At 35.2% G+C, this 12,316-nt stretch overlaps 1 protein-coding gene across 1 annotated transcript; it reads right to left on the bottom strand.

Moving 5' to 3' along the window:
* Nucleotides 1-245: 245 nt before the first annotated feature.
* Nucleotides 246-3,642, bottom strand: LOC134476767 (zinc finger protein 271-like). Its single transcript, XM_063252433.1, has one exon. It carries the CDS (start codon nucleotides 3,187-3,189, stop codon nucleotides 1,003-1,005), a length of 2,187 nt encoding a protein of 728 aa, XP_063108503.1. The 5' UTR covers nucleotides 3,190-3,642; the 3' UTR covers nucleotides 246-1,002.
* Between the last annotated feature and the right edge of the window lie 8,674 nt (nucleotides 3,643-12,316).

Genomic DNA, 12,316 nt, shown 5'->3' with positions numbered 1-12,316 from the left:
ATTGAATATGAATGTATAGACACTTCTTGGTAAACTGATCCAAGAGTTACAGATTCTGATGGGAAAAATTGTCATGAGACAATTAGGTGTCATCCATCAAAACAAGACATTGGCGGATCAAAACATGGAAAAAATGATATAGCATACTTAAATTTTCATTAAAAATTGCAACATTTTTATTAAGAAAACATACAGATAAAATATTTATTTAAAAAAAGACAAAAATATTTTAGGATAATTCTGTTTCAGGTTGTCTTCAAAAATGTATGAGCATATATTGACAGAAATTATTTTATAATATTTTGGCAGGTCTCCTCTACATGACTAATTTTGAAATTATTTTCAAAATAGTCCCTTACATATGTATGATTTCACTTAACTCGGATTACTTTCACACTTTTGACAATAAACGTGTATACTGTATACTTTCCCACATTGCATACATAATCTTGGGCCATAGTATGACATCACTCAGAAGGTTAGCAGCTATCAGCTGAACTTTTACCAAAACTTCCTTACATGCAGTTACTCCCCAATGTGAGAAGAATCTTATGTTTTCAAAAGGGAAGCACTGCAGCAAATCTTTGCCACACTGCCTACATATATATGATATCTTCCTTGTATGCAAAATTTCCCTATGGCATTTTTGTGTGCTATGTATGATCTACCATTGTTCAATTGCATAGAATTACTACACAGAGGGAGTTCTTAAATGTAGTGGCAATCTCAATGGTATGGAAAGTCTTTCTATATTCCTTATGTTCATAGGATTTTTTCCCAGTGTGATATATTTGATGTTATAAAGTGAGAATGTATAAACAAATCCATTTACTCATTTCTCATATAGATAGGGATTTTTTTATAGAGTGAATTTTTTTCTATACAAAAAAGCTACTATTATAGCTAAAATACAACACAAATTACTTACATCAATGGAAAGGGTTCATTTTCAGCACTTCTGTATACTGAATGTTTTGGTATATTGGTTGTACCATAGATGTTCTATAGGTTGTGAGTTCTTTCATGAGTAATAAGGTGACTGCTTTGACAGAAAGATTTCCCACATTGCTTACATACAAAGGGTTTCTCCCCAGTGTGTATTCTATAATGTGATTTACAAGTAGAGGATGTACTGAATGCTTTCCCACATTTGTTGCATGCAAAGGGTTTCTCCCCAGTGTGAATTCTTTCATGTTTAATAAGGTCACTGTTTTGACTGAAAGTTTTCCCACATTGTTTACATGCAAAGGGTTTCTCCCCAGTGTGAATTCTATCATGTGCTTTACAAGCAGAGGATGTATTGAATGCTTTCCCGCATTTGTTGCATACATAGGTTTTATCACCTGTGTGAATTCTTTCATGTCTAATAAGGTTAGTCTTTTTATAAAAAGATTTCCCACAATGCTTACATACAAAGGGTTTCTCCCCAGAGTGAATTCTATCATGTACTTTACAAGCAAATGATGTACTGAATGCTTTCCCACATTTGTTGCATGCAAAGGGTTTCTCCCCAGTGTGAATTCTTTCATGTTTAATAAGGTCACTATTTTGAATGAAAGATTTCCCACATTTGTTGCATGCAAAGGGTTTCTCCCCAGTGTGAATTCTTTCATGTCTAAGAAGGTTAAACTTTTGATTGAAAGATTTCCCACATTGCTTACATACAAAGGATTTCTCCCCAGTGTGAACTCTATCATGTACTTTACAAGCAGAGGCTGTACTGAATGCTTTCCCACATTTGTTGCATGTAAAGGGTTTCTCCCCAGTGTGAATTCTTTCATGTTTAATAAGGTCACTGTTTTGACTGAAAGATTTCCCGCATTGTTTACATGCAAAGGGTTTCTCCCCAGTGTGAATTCTATCATGTGCTTTACAAGCATAGGCTGTACTGAATGCTTTCCCACATTTGTTGCATGCAAAGGGTTTCTCCCCAGTGTGAATTCTTTCATGTATAAGAAGGCTAGGCTTTTGATTGAAAGATTTCCCACATTTGTTACATGCAAAGGGTTTCTCCCCAGTGTGAATTCTATCATGTGCTTTACAAGCAGAGGATGTACTGAATGCTTTCCCGCATTTGTTGCATACATAGGGTTTATCACCTGTGTGAATTCTTTCATGTCTAATAAGGTTAGTCTTTTTATTGAAAGATTTCCCACAATACTTACATACAAAGGGTTTCTCCTCAGAGTGAATTCTATCATGTACTTTACAAGCAAATGATGTACTGAATGCTTTCCCATATTTGTTGCATGCAAAGGTTTTCTCCCCAGTGTGAATTCTTTCATGTTTAATAAGGTCACTGTTTTGACTGAAAGATTTCCCACATTGTTTACATGCAAAGGGTTTCTCCCCAGTGTGAATTCTATCATGTGCTTTACAAGCATAGGCTGTACTGAATGCTTTCCCACATTTGTTGCATGCAAAGGGTTTCTCCCCAGTGTGAATTCTTTCATGTATAAGAAGGCTAGGCTTTTGATTGAAAGATTTCCCACATTTGTTACATGCAAAGGGTTTCTCCCCAGAGTGAATTCTATCATGTGCTTTACAAGCAGAGGATGTACTGAATGCTTTCCCGCATTTGTTGCATACATAGGGTTTATCCCCTGTGTGAATTCTTTCATGTCTAAGAAGGTTAGACTTTTGATTGAAAGATTTCCCACATTGCTTACATACAAAGGATTTCTCCCCAGTGTGAATTCTATCATGTACTTTACAAGCATAGGCTGTACTGAATGCTTTCCCACATTTGTTGCATGCAAAGGATTTCTCCCCAGTGTGAATGTTTTTATTACTTTGACAGCCACTGAGTTTACTGAATGCTGTCCCACATTGCTTGCATTCATATGGTTGCTTTCCAGTGTGAAGTTTCTTATGTTTTTTAAAGAAAGTACTGTGAGATAATGCTTTTGCACATTTTTCAATTATATGATATTTCTCTCTACCATATTTTCTAACAGGTTTTTCAATATTGGATGAAGAAATAGAAATATTCTCATAGTGTTTTTGTACATAGGAGTTTCCCAAATTGCGGTTTGTCTTGGGGGTTTGAACACAGTTAGTTGTTGCATGGGCTTTCACACTTTTGTTACCTACAAAAATTTTCTGCCCGGAGTGAATTTTTTCACTAAGATCAGATCTCTCCTCCTCATTTTTTCCATATTCACTGGGTCTCTCTACAGTGTTCCTCATTTCATGCTTCTGAAAGGACTGGAAATCACTGCAGGTCTCTAAATCTTCATTACATTTATATGGCTGCCCTTCAATTCTCAAATAATTGTCTTCATCACATCTGTGCAGAAATAAAAAAGATATCAATCACAATGGAAAAGGTTCCACATTAGCAATATTTTTTATGATGACAAATTTAGTTTGATTCCTGCTAAGTAATTCTGATGGTTAACTGACTCACTGCCCTGCAGGACTGCTTTCAAAATACTATCCACTCTAAAAATTGTTACAAAAAAAAAAAAGTACCAGGGATTGAACTCACAACTGCATGCTTGCAAGGCAGGCACTTATGCCCCAAGATAAATCCTCTGCTCCATTTAGGCAATTTTAAATTGTTATGTGATTCTAATACTTAATATCATTTTAGGAGACTGGTACAAATGAATAGCAAACATTGATCATTTTTTGTAGCTCTTCGTGTCTTAACTCCCCTTTGTCTATTTAGCCTGATGATCTTTCTCATCTACAGAACATAAGTATTGCTGGTCATATATTCTCTCTCTTTACTTTCACTTCTCAAATAAGTTTTTAATTTCTCATTTAAGAAAAAACCTGAGTTGTGGCTAGGGATTTAGCTCAGCAGCATAAGCACCAGCCTGGCAAGCATGAGATTGTGAGCTCATTCCTCAGTACCAAAAGAGAGAGAGATAGAGAGAGAGAGAGAGAGAGAGAGAGAGAGAGAGAGAGAGAAGAAAACCTGTAATATTTCCATTTCTATGTCTGAATTACTTCACTTAAGGTCCAATATTTCTTGTTTCTTGGGAAATGATATCATGGTTCCCTGTATAGCTTTTTTTCAACGTGGAGTTAAACACAGATAATAGAATGAACTTCATTTGCTGACTTATTATTTGTTTTGTTGAGAGAGATTTTTATTGGCCATCAACTTGTCCAAGCTGAACTTCAAGTTATCATCCTGCAGATTCAGCTTCCCCAGCTGCTTGGGGATTGCAGGAATGCACCACAATGTTGAGCTGACTCCAAATTTTCTTTACCTTGGCATGCAGTGATGGGCATCTGGGCTCTTCTCAATGCTTAGCTACTGTGAGTTGATTCTTGTATTAGATATTGTAAATGCCTTTTCATGTGCTTTAACAAACAACACACTCATGGTTCACTAACATTTGATGATTTTAATGTATTTGACAATATACTGAGAGAATCATTACACATAATGACACAGTATGACCCACTCAACAGTCAGGAGGTAGAGGCAGGAGGATTGCTCTGAGTTTCAGGCCATTATGGGCTTCACAGTAAGTTCAAAGTCAACCTGAACTACAGTATAAAATCATGGCTCAAAAGACTTAAAAAAGGATATCATTGTGGATGTATATGTGAAACAATATGAAACATGTTGTTTTAATTTTCAGACCACTGAATAGTTTTTACCATGTTTGTATTTTATGTATCCATCAGCAATGTATGAGGAATTTTAAACATGAACAGCTCAATATTTTATAGGATATTTTCATAGTACTTATTGTAACAGTAGAATTCATTTTCATTTTGAAAGCTGATGCTATGTGAATATAATTCTAGATCATGAAAGTCTCAGTATTCACATGTATATATAAATGGTGTTTTGAAGATGGGTTTTTATCAACTTTCACAATTTGTTCATTTCCTACATATCAAAATACAATATTTAAATTTATTTTCATACATTTCTATGATGTTGATCATGAAGGCAATTTTTAAACTGATACATTAGATAGTGTTATTTACTACATGTATTAGAATTACCTCTGATTCTTATATTTCAATATGTTTCTATGGATTCCCAGATAATACAAAATAAAATCAAGTATATCTCTTGGTATTTTTTGAGGTTAAATAAGGTATAACATGATCTCATTTCTTCAGGTTCCTTTGTTTTAGTATTTATGCTCACACACTGACAATAAAGTAATGTTCTATTTCTCTTATGTGTTACAGTCACCTTATATTACTTGAGCAATTTTGGTCCTCTTCCTTAATTTGCTGATTATTCCATATTTTTCCTGTAATATGGACATAGAAATAAAATACACTTACTATAACTGTACATTAAAATATCTCTGATTTGATTTATACTCATAGTATAGTATAATCAGACTTGAGATATACAAGCAAATGTTATTATTATCAAATATATTAAACTGTATCAATGAGCAATAATTAATGCTGTTAGTATAAACAAACATGTCATCCTTACCTGTTGCAGTAATATTCATATATGTTTCCCACATCACTCCTCTGTAGAGCTTCTTTTGGGATGGAGTCAGCAAATCCCACTCTTCTGGAGTGAACTTCACAGCTACATCCTCAAAGGTCACTGTCTCCTAAATAATGACATGGGTCCTGAAGTTCAGGGATACATAACCTGATATACCTCAGTTCCTGTAATAAGTAGTCTAACTGAAATTCATTCTTTCAAGTATTAACTGCATGTTATGGTCATAAAAACTCAAGTACATTCAAATATAGTCACCCAGTAACACTGATGCTAGACTATGACACACTGCTAAAGCAATCACAGAACTGTAGCATGGTTTGTCCCGCAGGGCCACCAATAGTGTAGTTTTTCACTTACTTCAAAGCAGAGCTCAAGAGTTAGGATGCAAACCACCATTCACAAAATATTGGTTATTCATAACACGGAGTTTGTCTTTCTTATCAACAGCATCATGGTCTTGAATCTAGATTTATAGATAAATATTTGGTTGAATATGAAAAGAGATTTCTGAGTGATTAAAATTTAATGACAGAAAAGTTTTATTTGACCATTCTATAGACAAGGAAATAAGGGAAAATGTAGTTATAAATCTATAGCTCAGGGATTCTAAATTATCTCCTTGTAATTATATATGGGAAATTCCACTAGGGTGCAAAGGAAGATAATGTGGGGAAAAAAACATATATGAATTGCTTGAACTAGAGTGAAAATTGCAGAATAGCAAAGTAACTGGTCACTAAATACAGAAGGAAGAGTTCAGTACAGTGGAGTAGTATATGCTTGTACTCTCAGAACTTGAAATCATGATGTAAGAGGATTACCAGAAATTTCATGCTTGCCATGCATACAGTGTCCAACCTGGGCTTTGTAACAAGGACAGTTCAGACTACAAAGTGAGGCCATTCATTAAACCCTGTACCAAATGAAAATTAAAATTAATTCACAGTCATTGACAAATTACAACTTTGCACCCAGGATATATCTCAATGGTACACGCACCTATATGACATTTGCAAGGGCCTGAATACAATTTCCAGTACCAAAAAGAGAATTCAAGTGCACCTTTGATTAGTAACAACAACTGTACATGTATGTTAGAGAAAAAAACCTGCAAACATTGAATATTTGTGTGCAAGGAAACATTTTGCATAATAAACAGGAAAACATTTGACATTCAACATTCATATCAGTGGACAAATGGATCTCAGGAAAGGAAAACAACCTTCAATTCATTCACATGGAATATTATGTCACAACTCAGCTGGCATTGTGCTTCTAAGCAAGAAAGCACAATATGTTTCATTTACATTCAGAAAGAAACAGGTATGTCCCTAGAAATCTGGCCTGCACACTATCCTTGCCTATGTGCATTGGTGAACAATTGAAATGGGAAAGAGAAACATGAATTACTGTGAGATTTATACTGAAAAATAGTTAGTGCAAAACTCTTCTGAAGAAAATCAAGCAGCCATGAAAATTAGAAGTTGAAATCTATGAAAATTGGAATTAAACAAGAAAACATTTATTGGGAACACAATACAAAGATTTTACATAGAGTTAAGATCAATGAGCACAAATCTAAAAATAAACAAAATTTATGTTTTGTTTATGCAGAAATAATGAATAGAAAAGAAAATCTAAATGACATTTGTGAAAATAAACAAACAATATTGAAGTGTGGAAGAAAAAATAATTAGATTTATTCTTAAATTCCACAAACTCCTTTTCTATGGAGTTTATGAAAATCTACACACAAGTGAATTCCTTCTAACGTCTACAAAATATTTTCTTCTATGATTCCTTGAAATACACGTGATTCTTTTCAAGTGAAATTACAGACTCAGAAACTGTGACCAAGAGAATAAATGAGAATGTACTTTGGTTTTGATTCACCTATCAGCCCTTGTGAATGACTGTGAGAAATGATTGAATTGATAAATACCACAAAAACCTCACAATATATTTTTATGTGCAATTTCAATGGTAGTTTCTAAAAACTTAAAGGGAATAAGTTAAAAATATAATTTCCATAAAAGAGCACATTGTAAACTTTGGAATACTTCCAAAGAATAGTCATCAATTATGCAATAATACTTTCTGACCTGAATGTATTTTTCACACGGTTACCTTCATTTCTTGCTTAAGATCCTTTAGTGAAACTTTCTGAATACACCTGTGACTCTTTCACTGTTCTCATTAAATCTATACACATAAGCTTTGAGAATAAGATTTTCTTTAAATGATTAAAACAATAAATTGCAATACAGGTACTAACTGATTTGTATGTGTTTATGTGTCTTGAGATATGAAATGACTGGACAGTTTCTATATTAGATAGTGATAAACAAACTACAGTTACAAATATCAGTGTAAAAACCTCAGTGCTAACAGTTGTGAAATTTGAAATTCACCAAAAGGAAAACAGGTAGGCCTATCCGAAGTGGAGACATTATTAGGAGAACAGATTAAAAGGGACTGAGAAAACAGGTGTCAGAGCTGATTAATAGCTAGACAACTAGGTAATCTGCAAATACTCTCATGATCCGGAGAGCAGTGTTTATTGTGTGCACACTGATACCATAGGTTAAATAGTAAGCTATGCAAAAAGACATACCTCAATGCCATTGATTCAACAAAACATATGGACACTACATGAGCTTGATTATATTCCACATGTACAATCAGCGGTTATTTAGAAACAAATATCATTCCTTAATATATGGCCCATATAAAGAGCAATCAACTATATAAACAGAAACAGAATTGGAAGAGAAAAATCAATCATTTACAAGTATATATTTAAGAGTTCAAAACATCTTCATCAGTGACTGAGAGCTCAAGAAGGCAGAGCAATCTTTAAGGTCACACATAAATTCATCAAAATAACAATTCAAAGCAATATAATAGATGGATTCTATTGATGGGTTTATCACAGAAAAACATAGCACACTGTCCTCACAGCAAGCCAAGAAGTATTCACACATGTAACCCAGGTTCAACACAGCAATACAGAATGTAACATAGTCAGTGGAGTGGAAATCATGCAAAGCAGGCTCTTACACAATACTGTAATAAAATTATAAATGAAAAGCAGAAAAAATGAAGAATGCTCTTAGAATGAGAGATCAAATCACAAATTTTAAATAACATTTCAAAAAACCTTAAATAATTAAGGATTTCACAATCCATGTCAATGAACGCACATTTAGAATTATTTCAGTTCCTCAAACTCAGTGCCTCAAAACATATTAAAAACAGTGAATGCTGGTACTGGAAAAGAACATAGACTTCAATTGTAGAACATTAGAGAACACAGTGCTGAGGGAAGCTCAACAGAGCAGCTGTGAGCTGAGGGCATGGCATCACTCTGCATGGCAGTCTTTTGGAAATCTGAGACTAGGGCAGAGCACATAACAGGCCCATCCCTTAGCCTCAGGAAGCTAAGTTTCCAGAGAGAACTAGAGAAAATTGCTGCAATATAAAAATGTTAACCACCCCACAAGAAATAGGATATTTCATTGCTCTATACTTGTGCAGATTGCAAAGAACAATAGAGAAGAAACTCTTAAAAATATTAGAGGCATTACTTAGTAATTAGTGTAACTAAATACATAAATATCTGGTGGAAAATCAGACATTGATGTCAGTGGACACAGACAAGACACAAGATGAAAAAATTAGCAGAGTAAGTTGGAATGCATACAAACATATTCACTTTCAAATAACAGTCTATATGGTGAACAAATTAAATTTTCAACAAAAATTTAATAGAATTTATAAGATAATGTACCACAGACAATATCTCTGGATTGAAATAGAGATATGTGCCATGTTAATATGTATCAGGAATCAACAACTGATTTGGTTTGCAGCCGCCATTGAACTGCAGCCCAGCCATGCCCACTTGCTTTGAAGCCAACTGAGTGTGGAAGCCAACCTCCAAAAACTGGATTGAATTCACAACCTTGTGCTGGCCAGGAAGGCACTTATGCTACTGAGCTAAAACACTGGCCAGAAGAAACTTGAATGTACTCACCAAGAAAAAATGTTGGACTTCCAGGAGAACATGGTAGATAGAGAGCAGCAGCTTTGGAGGCTTTCTGAGAAACCACACTTAAAATCCAGGAATGATGCCAGGCGAGAAATCCTAATCAAGGGGAGATATACTTTGCCAACACAGGAATGAACTAAACTAAGAGAAACCAACTGGAAACACAATCCCAGTGATATAACAGGAAAAGATAAGGTCTCAGCACAGAAGCTGGACCCTGTGCCACTGGAAGATGTGATTTGAATTTCCTGCAGCTGCTGCTGTGTCCCAATTGGCATGGCAAGGAGAGAGGCACAAAAGCTCTCAGAGTGGGAAGCAGTGAATGGAGTTGAAAGCAGGACTGGCAGGGAGCCCTGCATTGACCTGCAGTGAGTGAGAGGAATGGGAATGCTTCCATAGAGTAGGAGGCTTCAGCAAAGCACTTACTGGGACCGGGCAGACTAGCCAGAACAGGTTGTTGCAGTGACTTCAGTCACATATTCCCATCTCAAGCAGGATTGGTGGGGAGTGCCTGGCCTGCGTGACGCTGCTGACTAAGATCCAGTAGGCTAGCCCAAACCAGTTCCCATTGTTGGGAGGTGCACCCTAGTGGTGAAGTCTTCAGTAGGTTGACCTGGAGGGGAGGGCCCAGCATAGGCCGTCCAGGTATCTATCTCCCTAGTACACTGCAGTGGGTGGAAACATCTACGTGGTGCAATTCAAACAACCTTTTTTTTCTTATCGGTACCAGGGATCAAACTCATGACTGCCTGCTTACAAGGGCAGATGCTTATGCTTCTGAGCTAAATCCCCAGCCCAACTGTAACTGACAAAGAAAGAACCTGGGCTTCATATATTCAATTGTATAAAAGGAACAAAAAATATGGGAAGAGGGAGGAGCAAGAAAGGGTCCTCGGCCCCCAATCCTGAGAAACATGCGATATCAGACATGGCACCAATAGACATAAAGCGCTATCTCCGGAGCCTTATAGATGAGTTCACGAATGAAGTTATTAACAACCTGAAGCAAGATATAAGTAAAATAGTTAGAGAAATGCTAAACACCACCCAAGAAAAAAACAGATGGTGGAATGGAAGAACAGAAAAAAAGGGGAGAATTGTTTGATAGAGAAAATAGAGAAAACATAGAATATGTGAAGTAGGTTCAAAGAGATTACCAGGAAACAAAAAACTATCAAAAACTGGCATAACAGCTTAAAAGAAACTAAGGATAGATTATATAAACAGGAGGGCAGATTTGTAATAAGGGAGCATGAAATGAAAAACTTCCTAAAAATAACAACAACAACAACAACAACAACAACAAAAACCAAACAGCAACTATACAAAGGCTAGAAGATGATAAGAGGATCTATAACTTAAGAATTAAGTACATAAAAGAAGAAGTAGGGACACAAACAAATGGACTACAAAAGCTATTCACAGAAATAATCCAAGAGAATTTCCTGAATTTAGCAAATGGTAAAGATACTCAGATGTACGAGGCATACGGGAACCCCAGTCACCTACAACCCAAACAGAGCTACACCCAGGCACATAATAATCAAAATTCCAGAAATCCAATATAAGAACAGAATATTGAAAGCCATCAGACACAAGAAACAGATCACTCACAAGGGAACACCCATCAGAATTACAGCAGACTTCTGGGCATAAACCATCAAATCATGAAGAGCGTGAGGGAAATAATACAAGCTTTGAAAGATAATAACCTCCAGCCAAGATTGATATATCCTGAACAACTGTTCCTAGAGATTGATGGAAAAACAAGGTGCTTCCAGGATAAAGAGGAACTTGGGGAATTTGCAACCACCCATTCAACTTTACAGAGAATATGGCAGGATATTCTAAAAAAGGAAAATGCCAAGATTCCAGAAATAGTGGCAGAGAGGCCACAATGAATGGAGCAGAAAGCAAAATGAAGAAGACAAACTGACAACAAATGACAGAAAAAGAGCTCAACAGAAATGAGGCAGAGAAGATCGGATGGTAGGAACAGTTATTTTGCAGAAAACCAGACATCATAATAGCTAGTACTGATTTAGTATCATCTTGTTTTGAAGTCCCATCAAACTTGTATTCTTCTGTAGCAATCAGGCTTAAAAGGTTGTATCTTATTGGATTTTATTATATATGATAATATAAGTAAAAACGTTTATAGACAAGGAGATTATACAGAAACCATTGTTCATTTTCTGTTAATTGGTTCTAAATACCCAGTAATAATGTCATTCTCTTGAATGATTTTATAGTGTCTTGATATGTTTGATGCTACAGTATATGAAGTTATACTCAAAGATTTTATGGAAACAGACATTATGGTAACTATTTTTATGTTAGGATATCTTGTGGTGACACTATCTTGCTTAAATGGTAATGTTTTGACCTGTGCTGTTCTGTTGTTATGGCCTCTTTTATTTCAATCCCCTTTTTAAAAAATTATTTACTTTTTTCTTTTTATCTTTTTAATTAAGGGAAAAATAAATAAAAAAGCAGGATGCATTATAGTAACCTACTCTGAATTCCTATTAACTTGATTTGAAATCGTGTATTGCCCTCACCATCTTCTTTTGACTGATTTTCCCGTATTCTGCATTGCTTGATATTACCAATTTTGAAATAACAGGTGATTTCTTACTGTTATGTTTTTTTTGTAGTTCTGTATTATGTGTAACCTTTCACTGCTTTGTTTTGTTTTGTGTTTTTCTCTTTTTCCTCTTAAATAAAAAAAAAGAAAGTATAGGAAATACTGTGAAGAAAATAAGCTTCATTATGACACCCATTCTGGTTGATTATTATCTTCTTTTAAAGTCCTGTAA

The sequence above is a fragment of the Cavia porcellus genome, unplaced genomic scaffold (assembly GCF_034190915.1).
Source record: "Cavia porcellus strain 051 isolate PalLab524CR breed Dunkin Hartley unplaced genomic scaffold, mCavPor4.1 scaffold_7, whole genome shotgun sequence".
Classification (NCBI taxonomy): domain Eukaryota; kingdom Metazoa; phylum Chordata; class Mammalia; order Rodentia; family Caviidae; genus Cavia; species Cavia porcellus.
Note: the sequence above shows the minus strand (reverse complement) of the source record. Positions and strands in the feature narration are given on the sequence as shown.